Below are 21,129 nucleotides of genomic sequence, written 5' to 3'. Positions count from 1 at the left end.
TATCAAGTTGCCCAAAAGTTTCTGTCCTAAGAAACTAATCTCCAAAAGCAACCACTCTATCAAAAGATGGCTGCATTCGCATGTTTACTATAGTGGCACTATTCACAACAGCAAAGACATGGAATCAGCCTAAGCGTCCACCCACAGAGGACTGGATAAAGAAAATGACTTGTATATACATAATGGCATAGTATACAGCCCTAAAAAATTAGGAAACCATGTCTTTTGCAGCAACATGGGGACCATTATCTTAAGTGACATAACTCAGACACTTACTGCATATTCTCATAAGCAGGAGCTAAATAATATGTGCACATGGCAGCAGAGTGTGGGATGATGGACAACAAGACTGGGAGGGGTGGTGGAGTCGGAAGGGGTGGATGATGGGAGGGTGCTGGGCGGGTCCAGTGTGCATTACTCCAGTGATGGATGCACTGAAGGTCATCACTTCACCGCAATGCAATTCAACAACCTGGCAAACCTGCCTTTTTACCCCACGAATACAGACAATAAAAACATCTTTTAATACAGGCAATTAATCTCCAAAACAAATGCCACCTCCAGATCTATTATTATGCCCATTATTAACATCATCATCAAACAACCAAAACAACAGTGCCAGCTACCATTTCCTGCCGACTGTCCTGAGCCAGAAATGGTACATTTTACCAGCAGCAGCTCTGCACTCCCCAAACGTTAACTGTTTGTGTAAGGAAAACACTTCTGATGAACACTTCTATGGTACTTTCTTATGTGCCAGACACTGTTCTAAGGCTCTGACTGATCTCGTTTGAACTTTACCGCAACTCTATTAGATATTACCACGTCATCCTCATTTTACAGGTGAAGAAACTGAAGCACAGACAGAAAAGACAGAAACTGAAGCACAGACAGAAAGGGATCTGCCTGAGGTCACACAGCCAGGAGGTGGCAGAGCTGGGATTCAAAACCACGTACCAGCCACACAAGCTGTGTCTTTGCTATAGCACACTGATATTATTGATTTTAACCCAAATAAGTTCATTTTAAACAAAACTATCACTACAGGAAATGGAACACTAGTGTGCCTTACTATTATATTAGATGCAGACAAATAACCAGAAAGAAAAAGCCAGGTGTAGAGGGTGCAGTCAAATTCTAGGTACTTAATAGGCTCTTACTAGAAATGGAGCCTAGTAAGTATCAGCAATAAGTAAAAGATCAGCTCGCCCCAAATAATGAAGTTTTTCCTTAAATAGAAGTCAGAGATGGCTAGGTGTAGTGGCTTATGTCTCTAATCCCAGCATTTTTCGGGGCTGAGGCAGGAAGACTGCTTGAGGCCAGGAGGTCAAGGCGTCAGTGAGCGGAGCCCACGCCACTACACTCCAGCCTGGGTGAAAGAATGGGGCCAGTGCCAACTATCTCAGTCTTTGTAATAACCACAATATACAGGAACGATCAGTCCCAGTTTATCGTTGAGAAAATAGAGATGCAGAAGGTTAAATAACTTGTCCAATGTCACACAGCTACTGAGTTGAAGTCCGAATTTGCATTGGGACTTCCTGGGGCTTGCCAATTTCAAAGCTCACACTCTTCCTAAAGTAACAGTGTTTCACCAGAAGCTCAAACTTGGTTCCACATGTAATACTCTTTAAAGAGGAATGTCAGGTATGGTAGCTCAAACCTGTAATCCCAGCACTTTGGGAGACCCAGATGGGAGGATCACTTGAGCTAAGGATTTCAAGTACAGCCTAGGTAACATGCAGAAACCCCATCTCTACAAAAAATAGAAAAATTCGCTGGGCATGTTGGTGGGCACATGTAGTTCCAGCTACTCGGGAGGCTGAGGTAGGAGGATTGCTTGAGCCCAGGAGGCAGAGGCTGCAGTGAGCCAAGATGGTGCCACTGCATTCCAGCCCAGATGGCAGAGTGAGACCTTGTCTCAAAAAAGAAAATAAAAGAAAAAAAGAGTATAGACATGTAAACAGACCAGAAAGGAGCAAAAGACAGACGAAAACTGATTTGTTTAAGGCAGGATTTTGATTGAAGTGTTTTTCTCCTTCCAGAGTCTGAATGTTCAGACATCATTTTGTCATTTAAAAAGTTTTCAAATAAACTTTTCCATTATCTCGATATGGATTATCAATCTGAATTTACTCCAAACAACTACCAATTATATTCTGGGGGCCACCGTACCTTGCCAATAAATGGAAATGTGCTTAAGAAACACACATTAATTTCAATAACGCTCAAAACGAAACCTAATTGAAAGCTGAATTAGCATCCAAATACAAACATTAATTTTTATTTGCCCACTGTGGATTATTCAACCACAAAAAAATGACAGATAAATTGAGACATGATTCTACTGTCCAGGAAATCCTGATAGTGTATTACAGACGCCAACAACCGAGGACCCCGAGATGGGAGCATTCCAAGCATGCACTGTTTGACAGACTGCATCCATCACAGCCTGCTTAGGATACTGGGTGATCAAATGCAGCGTAGTTGCCCTCTCATCTTCTCCTGAAGCATCCAAACCCAGGAAGTTAGCTTCCTCCCATCACTCCCAACTCATAGTGAATTTCAGAGCTGGCCACACAGCAATGAAGCTTTCAGAAACAGAAAATCGAGACCAATCGCAGGAATACGTGCCCTAGTTTGAAGCTATGAGCAGAAATTCACACAGACAGATGTAGAAACCCCTCCCTAAGCTCTGTGTGGACTCAGACGTACAGAACAAACTGGCAGAACTGGTGAAGTGAAACTAAGTGCTCAGCTCCCGGGGCTGGCCAAGTGGTGTGAACCCCCATCTAACTGGCCCATCCTTAGCCTTAGGTTGCTGGTCTAAAACATGGGGAGAGTAATTTTGGCCTCCTAGAACCAAAGGAACTCATGGATATGAAGTTCCTTCAGAGGCTGGGCATGGTGGCTCACACCTGCAATCCCAACACTTTGGGAGGCGGGAGGCCCAGGCAGGTGGATCACCCAAGGTCGGGAGTTCGAGACCAGCCTGGCCAATACAGTGAAACCCCATCTCTACTAGAAATACAAAAAATTAGCCAGGTGTGGTGGCAGGTACCTGCAGTCTCAGCTACTCAGGAGTCCGAGGCAGGAGAACTGATTGAACCCAGGAGGTGGAGGTTGCAGTGAGCCAAGATCACACCCCTGCACTCGAGCCTAGGTGCGACAGAGCGAGACTCCATCTCAAAAATTAAATAAAAAATAAAAAATGAAGTTTCTTCATAGTGTGCTAAAACAGTGAGCGTCCAACACAAAACGTTACCTTCTTTTCCCTGCCTACATCTACAAAGAGAAAAAGAAAAAAATCAGCTGCAATAATGAATTTTAAAACTTTCCAAAGGGATCTGCTTTTCTCAGTGATCAGGTGTCTGTTGTGGGAGGGCGTGCTTACTGGGAAATTTCAAACCTTTCTAACACGACCTTCCAGTAAACAACTGGAAATAACCTAAATGTCCATTGATAGGGGAGTTGTTAGGTAACTATCATCTGTTTGTGGAAAGAGTGGGAATCTAGCAGGACTGGGGCCTTTTTATTCCTAGATATCCTGGTGCAGACACGGCACCAGTATGAAAAAGCAAGACCAGAGTATGCGGTAGGGTCCCTTTCAGGTGAAGTTTTTCAAAGGTGACACATCATGGTGTAAACATGACTTTTCCTGGAGAGATGCCTAAGAATATATTGGCATCTTGGGGGAATAAAAAAAAGCAGTGACACTGTGTACACACCCACACAAGCACACTTTTATTTTTTAGACCTTGTGGTTTGTGATTTCTAATCATGTATACATATTAACTTTATTTTAAAAATTCAGCTGGGCATGCAGCTCATGTCTATAATCCCAGAACTCTGGGAGGCTGAGAGGGGAGGGTTGCTTGAGCCCAGGAGTTCAAGACAAGCCTGGGCTACACAGTGAGACCCTGCCTCTAAATACATAAATATTTGGACATTGGGGTTATGGGTGATTTTTGCTTCCTTTTATTCTATATTTTAAAAACCTGAGTTTTTTTTTTTTTTTTTTTTTCTTAATGCTAACACCAAAACATCACAGTTAGCATGGAGAAGCTGTTAAGAATTTGGCTGGGAATTGTGGGCAGAGATGTGTGGCCATTCTGCTGCTCCTGTCACCCTCCTTCCGGCTGCTGTCCTCCCCAGAATGCTTGAATTGCACTGGACAGTCCAGGATCCTCCAGTCTGAAGCCCCCAGGAGAAGGGTCTCTGTCCCCGCTCTCGCCACTGTGTTCCCAGCTCTACTCCTAGACCAGAGCAAAGGCCAACAGGCTGCTGCTGAGTGAGCTCATGGCTATAGGAATGAATGTTTGCATGAGGCTGTGCCCAAAGGGAAAGACAGAATGATGAAAAAGGAGAAGAAAGGGAAGGGAGGGACGGAGGGGGAAAAAAGCCGAACACTCTTAGGAGCTAAACTTAGCACAATGAAAGAGCAAGCTCGCCCAAACTAACCAGAAGCAGAAAAGCCCGTAAGAAATCAGAAGGCCTTTGCGTTGATTTTCTCACAAAGAAAGAACACAACACGTGCCCCAGAGGAAAGTATTCCCCAAACAAGGTCTACATTTCCCCAATGCCACAGGTTTAGGTTTCACCAAGCGCTCATCTCCCAGGTGCCTGAGGCTGGGCTGCAGGAGGAGCTCGAACAGAAGGAGGCTCCCTGCTGACTGCAGTGAAACACAAGGAGCCTTGAGCTCTGCAGCTGGATATTTGGGCTGGCTTCTGGGGTCATGGCCAGCTGACAGTCAGCAATGACATTTTAGAGGTGCCCCAGGGCCTAACTACTCCCTAAGTATCTGTACCTGCCTGCTGGTGATGGATGTCTTCCATCAGCCTTGAACCCCTTCACCTAAAAAGTTTTGGTCCTTGCTTTTTCAAAAGGCAAATACTTTGGGGAAGGAGACTCCCCAGGGATCAGTCTTTCAGAGAATAGAGGAATCTGACAAGAGACTCTGGAAAGGGCAGCAACAGGGGATGGGAAGGGTGACGGAATCAACCAAAGACTGGGTGCCTGAGTGGAGGAGGGGAGACACATGGCGGAGAAGGCAGATGTCAAACAGAACATTTTCCACCCCGTGTGGGTGCACCGGTGGCACATGAAAAAGCAACTTGCAATCAATCAACAATCAATGATTCAGTTTATAGTTTTAAAAAAAACCAAAACTATAGAGCTGAAACATGTGTATATCATGTATTGACTGGGTTGATACTTACATGAATATACACAGAGAAAGGTCTGGAAGGATATACAAACTGAGAACAGTAGTTCCCTCTGAGGAAGATACTGAGGTTGGAGGATCTTTCACTTTCTGCTCTATATGCTTCTATACCATGCAGTTGTTTTACTACCAGCGCTATTTAAATATTACCAGCACTAGAAAATTTTATTACCAGAACAAGAAAATATTACCAGCACTATTTAAATGTAAAGAACATCTTTATAGAATGCATTCATGCCACTGAACTGAACACTTAAAAATAGTTAAGACAGTAAATTTTATGTTTATTTTATCACAACAAAAAAAAACTTTGAAAAGACAGCTTTGTAAGTCAGAATGATGTTTCTCTTGGGTGGGGTGGCGGTGTGGATTACAGACTGAGGAGGGGCTTTATGGGTTGCCAGAAATGTTTTTTATCTTGACTTGAATTATATCTGAGTATAATCATGTGTACAAAATCATCAAATAGTACATCTAAGATTACTACACTTTTATATACTTCATTGCATTTATATGATTTCTCAATTTAAAGTTTCCAGGCCTGGGCACAGTGGTTCAGGCCTGTAATTCCAAGATTTTGGGAGGCTGAGGCATGAGGATCACTTGAGCACAGATGCTCAAGATGAGTCCAGGCAGCATGGTAAAACCTTGTCTCTACAAAAAATACAAAAATTAGCTGGGTATGGTGGTGCATGCCTGTAGTCCCAGCTACTCGGGAGGCTGAGGCAGGAAGATTACTTAAGCCCAGGAGGTTGAGGCTGAAGTTAGCCTTGATAGTGGCACTGCATTCCAGCCTGGGTGACAGAGCAAGACCCTATCTCAAAAACAAACAAACAAAAAACACCAGAAAGTTTGCCAAGGGGATTTTCAATGAAGTCGGATTGCTGTAATGCCCTAAATACAAGGTAGGAGCAAAGGGAACAGGCGGGAGAGCTGGATTCACTGTGCACTGATGAGATGAGGAGGGCTGGGATAAGGGCAAGAAGCCACAGGCCACGCCTCTCAGAGCCCACAGTGCTGCCCCAGATAGCTGAATCCTGGTGAATCCCAGTGAATCCTGCATGTATTGCCACATGGCCTGTGCAGACGCTGGAAGAGAAGAGGTTCACACAAGAGTGATGGGGCCCGCAGAGGAAGGGAGGGGAAATGCCCCAGGCCTGGGAGGCATAGGGGAGTTTAGGAGGGCTTGATAGAAGAGGAAATGACTGATGTGTGTGTTGGATGTCAACAGGAGTTCACCAGCATGCTTGGGAGGGAGAGAATAGTAAGAAAGCCAGCTCAGAGCCCAGCAGAAGCCACCTCGCTAGGTGTGCCTAGAAGAAGCCACTTGCCTTTTATTTCTGCAAAGGCCTAGGTCACCTGGGGCTGGTGCTTGGTGACAGTAGCAGTACTCATGGACCTACGGTGCTTGGCCAGCTCCCCAGGCAGCGGCAGATGCACAGCTGCTGGACTCTGCAGGAAGCCAGGGCAGTGGTCCCAGGCCAGCTTCTCCAGCCAGGCGCTAGCCTGTGCTGCTCATAAAGGGTTTCTTCATGGTCGCTGCCTCCAAAGAGATATCGGATGCCTCGACTCAATCTCCTGCCGATGCAATGTGTTGAGTGGGTTTCTCAGCATCTATTCAGTGGTGCCACAGTGAGGGGAGAAAGCAGTGGTTGGCAAGTGACCAGGAAAGGGGATGTCAAGGCACCAGGCAGCTTGCCCAAGAAAGAATCTAGGTTGAACACCAAGGAAAGAAAGAGAGACTGGGGGCCAGAGGCATCAGGTAAGGGAAGGAGAGGCCTCATGGCCTGGGATTCTGCCTGGATCTGTCAGAGCTGTCACGACAATCAGGCTAAGAAGACCCTTCCAGGCTCTCCCAGGCCAAGTCCACTCACTTTCTGAGGATGCTTCCTCAAACAGCTCTGCTAAGCGATTTGAAAAGTAGGAGAAGGGTTTTCCCCCCTAAGAAAGGAGGGAGGCCGGCTGTGCACAGTGGCTCATGCCTGTAATCCCAGCACTTTGGGAGGCAGAAGCAGGTGGATCACGAGGTCGGGAGATCAAGACCATCCTGGCCAATATGGTGAAACCCGTCTCTACTAAAAATAAAAAAATTAGCTAGGCCTCATGGTACATGCCTGTAATCCCAGCTACTCGGAGGGCTGAGACAGAATTGTTTGAACCAGGGAGTCGGAAGTTGCAGTGAGCTTAGATCGCGACACTGCACTCTAGCCTTGCGACAGAGGGAGATTCCATCTCAAAAAAAAAAAAAAAAAAAAAAAAAAAACAGAAAAAAGAAAGGAGGCAGGCCACGTTGACTAACAGAAACACACCCAGGAAGACCTGGCCCCCAGTCTCAGACCCACTTTTTACCAGGCAAGTGACCGTGACCACAGGAGCCTCAGTTCCTCATCTGTAAACCAGAGACTAGAGTAGTTCCATATCACACGCCACTATGGGGTAGTGTGGGATCCAACAGGCAAAATGCCTGGCGCAAAGGGGCACTGGAGAAATTTTCATTGCCTTTCAACCCCCTGGCAAATAGATCATGAATCATTGCCTTTCAACCCCCTGGCAAATAGATCATGAATCGTTGCCTTTCAACCCCCTGGCAAATAGATCATGAGGATGGAAGACAGGGCAGGGGAGAGGCTTTGAAGAAACAATCACATTCTGTGCTTTAAACTTGACTCCCAAGCTCCTAGCAACTTACTCCTCGCTGGCCTTCTGGTTTGTTAGTGGACTAGACTCAGCCTCCCTGACATGTTCCTGGCCAACCTTCCCCATCTCCAGCCTCAGGGGATGGGACTGGCAAGGTACAGAGCGCAAAGCCAGGGTGGGATTCACAGACCCCCTGCGGTTTGAGTCCTGGCTCCACTGCTTACTACCTTCTCCTCTGTGGGTCTCAGTTTCCACACCCATTAATGGCCATCATATTAACATCTCCCCCACAGCGCTGCTGAGAGGTGCCAAGAGATGGCACACTCTTGTTACTCTTTCCAGGTTAACAACAGCCATCCCAAATTCTCAGTGACCACTTAAAATGTGCCCAGCACAACTCTGAGCACTTTACATATATTGTCTTGCTTTATCCTACACATAACCAAATGGGGCAAGGAACTACACAGGTGAGGACCTTACCCAAGGTCACCCACTAGTGAGAGTCAGAATTTGAACTCAGGAAGAGTCTGGCTCCAGTGCCCATGTGCACAATCTTTCTACTACATGGCTTAAACACCATTCCCTTCCATATGCATTTGCTGTGCCTTCCAGTGCTGGGCCAGCCTCCCAGAGACGCTATGTAAAGACTATGCCGTGCCGATGTCAAACGAATCAGAGAAACAGGTAGCTCTTGCAACAAAAGCTCAATGACAGTTTATACATCACTCAACAGGTGTCCCTCTGATCTGACAATTGTATTGTTGTCTATAATGTGACTCTTCACTTTTTTTTTTTTTTTTTTTGGGAGACAGGGTCGGTCTTACTCTGTCACCCAGGATGGAGTGCAGTGGTATGATTTTGGCCTACTGCAACCTCCACCTCCCGGGTTCAAGCGAGTCTCCGGCCTCAGCCTCCCATGGAGCTGGGACCATAGACACGCATCTTTTCACACTTTTATCTCACATATACAGAGATAAAAAAGTCCCAGGGGTCACGCCCACTGTAACCAACAGCACGGCAGTACGTGGCTTGGCCACTGGCTGGAAAAGGAAGCCAGGTGATGAGTGCAGTAGAGCCTGTTCTCATCCAGAAGGAGGTGACTGGCAAGCAAGCACGAGATGGAATACACCCTGGGGTGATGTATAGGCACATCCCTAACTCGCCCATCCAGGAGCCATGTGGGGCTGCAGAACCAAAGCCCAAACACACTTGCAGAATCTATAGCTGCAACGTCAGTGAGGCGACTTGACAGCACCGCTGAATGTAAAGGGGAAAATGAAAGTTATCCACTGGGGAATGTGAAGAGGTAGCAGGCCACTTCCACGAGCAAGGGGAACGTGGCATTCTTCTCCATGAATTACTAATTATCAGGGGTGTTGCAGCTGCAGAGGCATAAACCAAGGAAATGCCCATCTCTCAGGGACTGCAACAGACTCAGCACTCACAGGCCTCTGGCAGCCATGTGCTCAGCACCTCCACTGAGAGGAGGAGCGCTAACATCAAGACGGTGTTAGAAATTGCTTTGCAATTTCTTCTGGCAAAGCAACCTCTGGCGTGTCACTAAATCCGTAGGGGCCAGCCTCCTCTCCCTTGCCTTCTCTACCCCTGGTCATCTTCTCTGTCCCTGTCAATACCGAGCACCATGTCTGGCACTGTCTCTGGCATTTAATCAAGAGTGAATAAATGTTTGTGAGATTTATTAATTGCAAGATCCTCACGAGCACTGAACAGGCCTCTTCGATCACACAAAATGAGGCATCTCACACTCCCGTACTAAACAATGACCTACCAGGCACTTAGCTGGTATTTCTTTGAAAAGATTATTTTAGTAAATTTTGTTACCCAAAAAACGATGATGAACTGTGATATATTGCTTATTTTCCATTACCCAAAACACTCAGCCCAAAATGCTACACTGCCCCAGGATCTCATGCTAAACTGGAAAACATAATTGCAGGTGGTGAGAAAAAGGCATGGAATAGAAACAGCATTGATATTTGGGGCTGGTCACCTGCAATCCCAATGGAGCAATCACTTAATCTCTGGGAACTTTGCTTCCTCATGGGGAGCATGTGACAATAACATCACCTTGCTCTCTTTCATTATGTGCATGAAGTGAAATGTTCAAAGAGACAAGCTAGCAGGCTCGCCTTCTTTTCTTTCTTTTATAGACAGTGTCTCACTCTGTTGCCCTGGCTGGAGTGCAGTGGTGTGATCATGGTTCACTGCAACCTCCGCCTCCCAGGCTCAAGAGATCCTCCCACCTCAGTCTCCTGAGTAGCTGGGACCACAAGCATGCACCATCACACCTGGTTAATTTTTGTGTTTTTTTTGTAGAGACAGGGCCTTACCATCGTTGCCTAGGCTAGTCACAAACCCCTGGCCTCAAGTGATCCACCCACCTCAGCCTCCCGAAGTGCAGGATTACAGGCATGAACCACCAAGCCCGGCCATGTTCACCTTCTATAAAATGAAAACCGTCCCTCTCTTCCACCAACCCAGGATGTTTCTTGTATCCTGGCCTCCCTCCTGTTCCCAGATACACCCAACTCATTCCCACAGAGGTCTCTCACTCACCGTTTTTCATGTTTTGGCCATGTTCCTCCCCCAGCCCCCACCTCAACTCTCAGCAGGCCTAGCTCCCTGACCTCAGTTCTCAATATAAGACCCCCTCCTTAGGGGGGTTTTCCTCACCACACCTCCCAAAGTTGCTTCTATTTCCTTCTCAGATCCAAATCTCGAATCTGTGAGGAAGGGCTGGCTCACTGTCTATCCCCCACTAATAGACCATCAGGACAGGGACAGATGTTTTGTTCACTCCTGGCACCTGCCTGCAACTTGTAGGGACTCAAGTACTCGCAGCAGGGAGTGTACCAGGGTGAATATGGCGGCCAGCCTGTGCTCTACAGACGGGCGCTGCTCATGTCAGAAAATGACCCACCCATAACTCAAGTCACCCAGCACAATATTATTTGAGTAAATAAAGCTGTTTAATGTTACCTTTTTCTCTTATTTTTATTTTTTAATGGATGCATAATTGTACATAGTTATGGGGTACAATCTGATGTTTTAATACATGTGTACGTCATGTAATAATCAAATCAGGTACTCAGCATATCCATCACCTCATGTATTTATCATTTCTTTGTGGTGAGGACATTCAAAAACCTCTCTTCTAGCATGACCTCACTCAGTTGTGGAATCTAAACAAACTGATCTCACAGAAGTAGAGAGGAGAATAGTGGTTACCGGAGACAGGGCAGGGAGGGGATGCAGACATGCGAGTGGGGAAGATGGGGAGAGGTTAGTCAACAGGTACAAAGTTTCAATTAGACAGGAGGAGTGAGATCTGGTGTACCATTGTACAGAAGGGTGACTACGGTTAACAGTAAGATATTGTATTTTTTCTTCTCTTTGCACATAAAGTTGTCAAATCTGTCCCCGTGCTTATCTGGAGGCTACCAGGAAGGTGTCCTGGGGCCAGGTTGTAAGCAACCCAGAAAGCGGTCAGTGGGCAATCAATTTCAGGCCAGCCAGGATCTGCTACTCAACTGACCCCGGAACTCTCTAGGGAAATCCCCACTCACTAATCACCTCCAGGGATGAGAGCTGCACTGCCCCCAAGCATGAAACAAATGACTAACACCACCACCCCACTGTTGTTAAATCTGCTGGAATGCCCAGAAAGGGCAGGGGTCTCTGAGAAGTGAGCAAAATGCCCCCTTCTTGCCTACATGCAGCCCCCAGACTCCCATCAGGCAACGCATCCCGCAGCAAACCTGGTTTCAAGGACTCTGGCACTGCCCACAACTGGAGACCCACCACTCACTAGAGATACGTGTTTGATTCCCATACTGAGACTTGTCACGTCAAGACAATGTTGACTGCAGAAACCATGCTAAACATGGGGACACAAAGATGAAAGGGTTCCAGTCTCCTTCCACACAACTCCTGAATCCCCCAGTGGCACACAGGCGCCATGTCCCTCAGACACTTGTTCTCTCCCAGCCTCATCTCCTACTTCCCATCCCCTCGCCACACTACCCTTTGCCGTTTCTCCAACACATTAGGCACCATCCCACTGCATGCCTTTGCTCTGGCTGTTCTTTACGACCGAAATGCTCTTCCCCCAGATATCAACATGACTCACTCTCTTGCTTCCTTTGAGTCTGTGCTCCCACCTCACCTTCCCAATGAGGCCAGCCCCAGCCACCCTACTGAGAACTGTAACACCCCAGCCCCCAAGCACTGCCCATGTCCATCCTCTGCTTCACTACTGTTTTTCCAGGGCTTCTCACATCTAATTGCCACAACGCTTACTATTTTCTTTATTGTTCCTCTGTCTCTCCGCATGAGACCCACGTTCCTGGAGGTCAAAGTTTTTGTTTTGTTCACTGGGTGGATCTCCAGTGCCTAGAACAGTGCCTGGCATATGGTAGATACCCAGTCATTATCTGTTGAATATCTGAATAAGTAATACTGACCTAGTTTCGAGTAACTCAAAGTCTGGTTAAAAATCACAAATGTCCAAAGAAGCCAGCCCAGTTATGAAAACTAACAATGCCGCAGGGGCAGACACCAGAAGTGGTGGGTACCTCATGTGTCTGTCTCCATCCTCGATTTCCGGATTTTAGTTGAAACCTAGAAGTCACCAATGGCTCAGTGCCATTGGTGGCACTGAGAATGAGAACCAGAAAAGGTCCTCATTCTACAGGGAACTGCCCTCAGCCTTGTGGCTGCCCCAGGCTCATTCTGTGTCACACTGCAGGAAAAGCCAGCTAGGGTCTGAGTCATGAGCCTTCTCCCTCATCGGCCTCCCGCCCTCATCCCTGCCCACTTTGCCCATTCCATTGTCCCAACTGACTTCTCCAGGATGTAGCGATTCTGAAGGCCCCTACCCCTTCTCTGGCTAGCTGGCCCAAGGCCAAAACCCCTGGTCTTTGGTCACAGTCACCTGCAGCACTGGCTAAAGGCTGTTCCCTTCTCAAGTACTAAGGGACACTCTGAGATCCTCTTCTGTTATCCAGACCACCTTCTGCTCCAGGAAACAGCGAGAGGCAACTGTTTCTCAGATAACGATACGCTCCTTGGTACTGGACCATATTGCACTCTGGATTTTGATTCTATCACATGCTCTTAAACATGAACCGGAGCTGCCACATTCAATATTTCAGTGGGCAAGAATGGCACTTGGAGCTGTAAGTGCATTGAGGGATTGGGGGATACCCCTAAATGGCCAAGTCAAAAGGGAGAATATACACCAAGCTCTAATTCCCATATGGGAAAGTTTGCGATGGCTCAATTAAGATCCTTAATTTATAGACGTCTATTTTTACCCTTTCATATTCACAATCAACCTTCTCCCAGAAGCCAATTAGCATTTTCAGGAAGAAGAATGTGTGTGCCTTGCAACCAGAGCCGATTAACTGGGGGATCATGAGTACAGTAAGGGTCACTAAAAGACTCAGAACTCTAATCCTGGCCGGAAGAGGTGCTATCCTGCCTGATGCATTCAGCACGTGAGAGACTCGGCTGACATCAGATACAAGTCTGAGTTGTAAACAAAGCCCTGCAGCAGTGCTCAGGGCAGCTAAGCCAATGATTAACGCTCTGACCCTGCAAACACATAACCCAGAGAAGGAAGGCTGCTAGCTTCCTAGCCAATGGCTCCACATACCACATCCTGGTGGAGTATCCTGCTGGGCAGAGAGTCCTGCTGCTAGAAGTGACAGGTGTCAAGAGAATCATCTGGAAACCATCCTAACTGCTAAACTGGTGTCTACAGACAGTCAGTGTCCTTATTTGGAGATAAGCAAGAAGATTCTGCCCCAGAATCCTTAGACCCTGGCTTCACAGCTAGCCAACCATATGCACACACATTAGCAGTTAAGTATTTGTACTTTCTAGATGGGTGTGATGGTTCACGCCTGTAATCCCAGCACTTTGCAAGGCCAAAGTGGATGGTTTGCTTGAGCCCAGGAGTTCCAGACCAGCCAGGGTAACATGGTGAAATCCCGTCTCCACACACACACACACACACACACACACACACACACACACACAAAGCAAAAGTTAGTTGGGCATGGTGGCACACGCCTATCGTCCCAGCTACTCCCGAGACTGAGGTGGGAAGATTGTTTGAGCTGGGGAGGCTGAGGCTGCAGTGAGCTGGGATCACACCACTGCTCTCCAGCCAGGACAACAGAGTGAGACCTTGTCTCAAAGCAACAACAACAACAACAACAACAACAGTATTTGCACTTTCCAGAAACGAAATCTGGGTCTGGCTGAATGGAGAGCACAGTATACACAGAGAGGGCTTCGCCTACCATCGAGCAATGGCAATGGCTAACATTAGTATTATTTCATCACTGCTGTCATTACCAACACTTCTCCCTCTGTGCCTTGGTGTCTGCTCAAAAGCTACCTCCCTGAGGGGTGCATGGTATGTGTTTCCACATTCATCAGTCCAGAGACAGCTCGTAAGCCAGGGAAGGAGGTCCCATCTAGGAGGTGGAAGGTCACTATGCAGCCTCAGGAACTAAGATCATTATAATGATAACATCTAATATTTATGCACTTGTGTACATAAAAAGGCTTTGGAGTAAGCACTTTACACAGAATTTAATTGTCATCCTAAACCCACATTTGCTATTCTCACTGGACAGGTAAGAAACTGAGGCCTGGGAAAGTGGAACAACTCTCCCTGGTATACCTAGTAAAATCAGGATTTGAGCAGCCCAGGGAAACTCGTTACAGCACTTGCTCCATGAAGCTGCCTCTGGAGGTAGAACGTGTAACAGCACCAAAAGCAGCCCACTCCAAACCTGGCCACTGAGGCAAAGAAAAGGCAGCATTCAAGGGGCAGGCTAGGAAGTGATTTCTGCTCTGAGAATCATTACGAGAATGTCACGAGAGCCCTTGCAACTCTTCTAGCACTTCACCCACTGAGTCATTCATGCCTGCACCAAACAAGTCCTGGGCATCTCTGGCAAGCCCCATGATGGCACAGGTAGCACAGGCATCTCCGAGACATGGTCCCTGTCCTCAGGGGAGGAGGGAAGCCCAGGGAGGGCAGGAGTCATGTCGCTCCTGTGTACCACCACATCCCTCATCTCTCAGCACAAGTATATGACAGATGTCTGCTGAAGGAATGGATGAATAGATGAATGAATGAATGAATGAATGAATGCAAAAAGGAAGAAAACTATTCCACAGAAATTCAAGAGGAAAAAAAGTCCTTTAAAAAAAAAAGTACCTACAAGAAATGATGCATATCCCAAATTCTAATCTATGTGTTCATTCTGCAAAAACAATGAGATGTTAGCAGTTTCAGAATTAGTGTTCTCCTGCTCGATTTCCCCACACAAGAAACACTATCTGGTCTGCATTCGAATTACAGCAAGAATTAGCCCTGAGCAGGAACCATATGATTTTAATGCACAGATGAATTTCTATTAGACATTCATCTAACCATGCTGATGTGTTTTCCATTTAACCCTAAATTACAGTCCTTTCAAATAACTGTGATCTCCCTTCTGCTTCTCTCTCTTCAATTTTGGTTTGGTTTTGTGAAAGGTCTGCTGGTAAAAATGAGGCAATACCAGTAACTTATCTACAAATTACGGGAAGGAGAAAGTAGGTTAAAAAAGACCAAGAAACTTAAAACAAGTATGATCAAACCACATCCGAGATGGGCAGGAAACAATAGGAGACTGTTCTTGCTCACAGGGAAGGAAGGTAAATCATACCAGGACTATTGTCAAACAAGTCACAGATGGGATTCAGCCTGTGCTCTTCCCAAATGTGAACGATAGTCATTGGAATACAACCAACTTCAACTTCACACTGAGGGAAAGGTAGCAACTGGAAGCAGAAAGCCGACACATGTGGGCTGGCGGTTCTCTCCACACTAGAGTCTCATTTTCAGCTCAGGTGTCCACCACGACCAGCAGTTATGTCTCAAGGGCGGTTTGTGTGTCTCTCACAAGGGAGGTGAGACCTTCATCCCAAGAAGCGGCCATCAGGAAAAAGAAAAGACCTCCTACACACTCCCTCTCACTAAAGAGTTCAGCTACTGCCAGTGTCCTAAACCAAGAGGTTGCCAGTAACCTGGAATTTGCTTTTGCTCATACATACCTATGTGTCATTGTCAATATGCTGCTTGTGAGAGTGTAGTAGAGTTTGACAAGATGTTACCACCGGGGGAAACTGAGGAAGATCCCTCTGTATTATCTGTTACAACTGCATGCCAATCTATAATTATCTTAGTAAAAAATTTGTATTTGAAAAAATCCTGCATAATAGCCGGGCGTGGTGGCTCATGCTTGTAATCCCAGCACATTGGGAGGCTAAGGTGGGTGGATCACTTGAGGCCAGGAGTTCGAGACCAGCCTGGTCAACATGGTGAAACCCCATCTCTACTAAAAATACAAAAAGAAAAAAAATTAGCCAGGTGCAGTGATACACGCCTGTAGTCCCAGCTACTCAGGAGGCTGAGGCACAAGAATCACTTGAATCCAGGAGGGAGAGGCTGTGGCAAGCTCAGACTGCACCACTGTACTCCAGCCTGGGCAACACAGCCAGACTCTGACTCGAAACAAAACCAAACCTGCATAATAATGGATAAATGGATAAAGAAAAAAAAGAAAATGTGGTATATACTTCTTGGTACACACACACAGACACACACACAGACACACACACACATTCAGCCTTAACAAGGAAAGAAATTCTGATACATGCAACAAGGATGAATCTCGAAGACATTACACTAAGTGAAATGAACCAGTGACAAAGACAAACACTGCACGATTCTAATGATATGAGGTATCTAAAATTGTCAAACTCAAGCAGAGAACAGACTGGTGATTGCTGGGGTTGGGGGGATGGAGAGTTGTTGTCTGACGGGTATGAAGTGTCAGTCACGCAGGTGTGTCCACAGGGCAATGGATAGCACATCAGACTTCTGAAGTTTCAGTCACGTAAAGATAAACGAGATCTAGAAATCTGCTGAACAACGCTGTACCTACACTCAACAATAATGTTAAGTATACAAATAAAAATATGTTAAAAGGGTAGGTCTCATGTTGTGTTCTTATCACAACTTCAAAAATGCTGCAGGCCGGGTGCAGTGTCTCACACCTGTAATCCCTGCACTTTGGGAGGCCAAGGCAGGCAAATCACTTGAGGTCAGGAGTTCAAGACCATCCTGGCCAACATGGTAAACATCATATCTACTAAAAATGCAAAAATTAGCAAGGCCCACGTGGTGGTGCATGCCTGTAGTCCCAGCTACTCGGGAGGCTGACGCTTGAACCCAGAGGCAGAGGCTGCAGTGATCTCACGTTACTGGACTCCACAGCCTGGGCAACAGGGTGAGACTCCATCTCAAAAAAAATAAAATAAAATAAATTAAAATAAAAAAGTCTGCAAATCCCAGAGCCCAGCAATCTCTGGTTTTGTCTCTTAGAACACCAAGTCTAACTTCAGCACTGTAGAGGGTATCTTACAGTAAGACAATCTGAGACGAAGCCATGGCAGCTTTATGACTACTGGAGAAGATTCCAAAAACCTGGACTTTTCTTCCTAAATTTTAGTGTTGGCAATTCAAAAAGTTTTCTTTTAAACACTGCACAGACCAAACCAAATGGGTCTGGGGCCAGTTTGCAACCCATCAGGCACCTGATGGACACTCTGTATTTTCCCCCATCTCCATCAGCTCTCCAGAGCAGGGCTTGCGCTGCCGGTTTTCTAAATGGTGTGAAACAACTTGCCCACGGCCACATAGCTAGTCATGGGGGCACGTGGCACCTCTAACCGGAGGCCCCGCCAGTTCTGCTGACTCAGCCTTCTGTGACTTACATTCATTTAGCAAACGCTACATGAAGAAAGTTGCGAAGAAATATCTATGACCCCATAAACACTGAGTCAGCTGGGCCATGTGCTGTCATGAGATGAAACGTTAGGAAAGCCTTTCTGTTTAACATTTCACCTGTCACCTCCAAGCCAAATCCTCTCACCAAACATTTCTTCCCTATAGAGCATTTATAAGAGTTGAGAAAGTACATTTATTTGCATATGTGATCCATGTCCATCTCCCTACTGCACTGTAAAGCTCAAAGGTGCCACACACTGTTTATGACATTGTATATCCCCAGAACTAGCATGATACTTGGCCCAAAGAAAGAGCTTCATCAACTCTGCTGAGTGAATCAAGAAAGGGATAGGCCAGACAGGGGCCATGAAAAGGCCCCATTCAATGCAGCTGAACAAGGATGGGGTTTCTGCCAAGCTTTTCAGAGGCAGTAATGCTCCCCGGAATAACAAAACAACCGGGCCAGACCATCATACACCAAAAACACGTACAGAAGGCAGGAGCCTCTTGTAATTATACTCTGCGCAGTGGTGGCCTTTCACTCACAGGGTCACATTCCACACATTCATGCAGGTGGGGCAGCAGGTCTACTACACCAGGGCAAGCTGGACTTTTTACCAGCCTGGTCACTGCCTGAGCACCTGGGTGCAGGGAGGAAACCTGTAGGAAACGACCCTTGTATAAAACGCGCTGCGTTCATCTCACTTATGCTGCAGCTGATTCAGAGACAGGTGAGATCCCTGCCATAAGGAGCTTAGAGCAGGTAAGACCTTTCAAAAGACCTGGTTCCTGGTGCACCAGTAACCAGGCTGTGGGTACTGTAAAGGCACAGGTTCGGAGGCACAAATGCTGGACATGCTGAGGGAAAGGTAAGTCAGGCCAGGATTAAGGCAGCTGGAGCTCAGGACAGGTAATCAGGACGTGAGGAATGACAGAAAAGATATACAGAGGACACCATGGGAAAGCATCAAGAGAAGTCACAACACTGGCCATCAAGGGTTGGTGATAGCCAAATGGAACTCCAAAGCTCCTACAAACCACAAACGTGCTGTTTAGTCCAAAGTTTGGTGATCATTTAAAACTGAAGATGACACATAAAAATGCAGATTTCCAGCTTCTCTAGAAACATGAAAAAACCTAGTAATCCTACATCCATATTCCTGCATAAGAGCAGCAGCCTGGGGTGAAGCAGAGGCTGCTCGCAAAGGTGTCATATACTCTCCAATTTGCCACACCCCCCACCACTCCCTACTGCCCTGACCTGGGGCCTGAGTCATTTATGGATGTTCATCGCCCAACCTCTGTAGATATTAGTTCCTCAGATAAAGCATTTTCTGTGTCCCGATAACACAGATGTGCAACCTAAGGCCCAGAGTGGTACAATTCCATGCTTAAGAAGACACAATCAATCAAATCCAGGTACCTGACCCCAGCTTTTCCTGGGTATGCAATCAAGACTCTGATTAGGCTCAATGAATCCCAGACCAGCTTATCCATCATCATGGCTATATACTCAGAATGTTAGTTTCTGATTTTAGAGAAACACACAGATTAGCAAAATGAGCAATGGTTTCTTATTAAGGTCAAGCAACAGTCCCAAAGCTAATGACTTACAGAACTTCTCTGAACATCCTGTTCAGTCTTAGCGTACATTTCAGAGAGATCACCATTCAGAATGACTTCAGCTAATGAGTTCACCAGCGGTGCATGATGTATAATTAAGAAGACCTGGTGGAAAAAAAGAAACGGGATTTGCAGGAAAGTGTGTACTATTTTCAACCTCTTGCTTCCTGGATCAGAAAGGACCAGGCTGGGCTACCTAAGTCCTGTATTAAGCAGCAATTCCTATGAAGCAAAATCCAAAGAATGAGCCACAGTTAGCAGCAATCAGTTACGCTCTTGTAAGGTTGGCCTCTCCTTCAGACTGTTGCCTGTTTGGCTGGCTGCTCTTCCTCGGAAGGAAGTGCATTAATGCGAGACTGTCCCTCATGGCTGGGTGAAGCCAAATCCGGCTGAAGTGGAGCAATGCAGGAAAGAACAGCCAAACCAGCACACTCCTTCCTTTCCACGGGCATTTTAGTGTCAAATTTGATTATGATAAGACTAGAAGGCACTGTCCCAATACTTTAGTGATACAGGGAGAAAGGGCTGGAGGCTTGTCCCAATCAAGGACTTGGCAGAGGGTTGGCTACGCAGAGATTCCATTGTGTGAAGGAGCTCCGACTCTGTGGTGGGTTTTAGCACACAGGGATTCCACAGCATCATCAGTAGGTGTGCTAACTACGGGGCTGAAAACCACAGGAGACAGAGGCAGACCCAGGCGGGCCAGCATACAGAAGCAGAGGGCTCTGGGCTAAGCTGGCCCTGCTCCCACACCTGTTGCCCAATGTTCAGAGGACGAGCTTCAAAAATCAGGGTATTCAAAACTGTCTTGCAAAGCTGGCCTAGATATGCCTGCTATTTTGTTTTAAAATGTAAAGGCAACAGGTGTAGCTCAGGGTGTGGCTTATCTACCATTTGTATATAAACATGTGTGTATGTTTGTATTTGCTTACTTACATATGCATAGGCCAAGCTTTCTCAATCATGGCACTGCTGACACTTCCGGCTGTAATTGAGTGTTAAGGGAGGCTGTCCCAGACACGGCAGGCTGGTTAGCAGCATCCCTGACTTCTACCCACAAATGCCTTTAATGAGGAACTGTCCCTCTAACTTGATCCCTCCCTGTTTTGAATTTGGAGTGAGGCTCTGTCTTTTTGGCCGGAGAGAAGACGTTCAGAGCCCACCACCTCCCAGCAGGTAGACCAGTCTGGACACATCCTGACCACCACTCACAGCCTCAGTCATGACAACTGACTATGAGTCAGACATTGCCAGGTATCCCCTGAGGGGCAAAATTGCCCCTAGTGGAGAACCCCTGACAGATCTCTGTTAGGACATAGGAGAACCCTGTAACCCTCATTGTCTCTGGGGATAGAAGTCAGGAGCCTGAACAAAACTAGAAAAGAAACCCAGTTTTTACCTGTTTGAACTTTTTAACCTTAAAAAACATTTTTTATTTTAAAAATATTATTTCTTAAAAAGTGAAGGCAAAAATCAACACAGGCTGCCTCTGGGGAATGAGGCTGGGTGCCAGGGTACAGAATAAGAGAGAGACTTTTCCCATGTCATGTTTTGTACTGTTTGAACAGGGGGAATATATTATTCCAACAAATAAATACAATTCAAATTGAATAAAAGGTACAGACAGAATGGCCAATGTGGCACCTCCCTATAAAAATCTGCATCTGTTTTTAAAATACTGGGAACCTATTCCATCACAGAGACCACAAAGTATGATTCAATGAGTTAACCCATGTCCAAGGCTTGGCAAGCCCTCAAATGTTAGCA

At 46.4% G+C, this 21,129-nt stretch overlaps 1 protein-coding gene across 7 annotated transcripts in view; it reads right to left on the bottom strand.

The window, feature by feature from the left end:
* The window catches only part of CLEC16A (C-type lectin domain containing 16A), a 226,635-nt gene that overhangs the window by 167,382 nt on the left and 38,124 nt on the right, over nt 1–21,129 (bottom strand). For all 7 annotated transcript variants that reach the window (XM_017539972.1, XM_037742517.1, XM_017539971.1 and 4 more), the window contains one exon: nt 19,354–19,467. In XM_017539972.1, coding sequence (XP_017395461.1) covers nt 19,354–19,467 — 114 coding nt within the window. The remainder of the gene's footprint in view (nt 1–19,353; nt 19,468–21,129) is intronic.

This window comes from Cebus imitator, unplaced genomic scaffold, assembly GCF_001604975.1.
Source record: "Cebus imitator isolate Cc_AM_T3 unplaced genomic scaffold, Cebus_imitator-1.0 Scaffold122, whole genome shotgun sequence".
NCBI classification, from domain to species: domain Eukaryota; kingdom Metazoa; phylum Chordata; class Mammalia; order Primates; family Cebidae; genus Cebus; species Cebus imitator.
The sequence above is the reverse complement of the archived record's forward strand: the minus strand, read 5'-3'. Positions and strand labels throughout refer to the sequence as shown.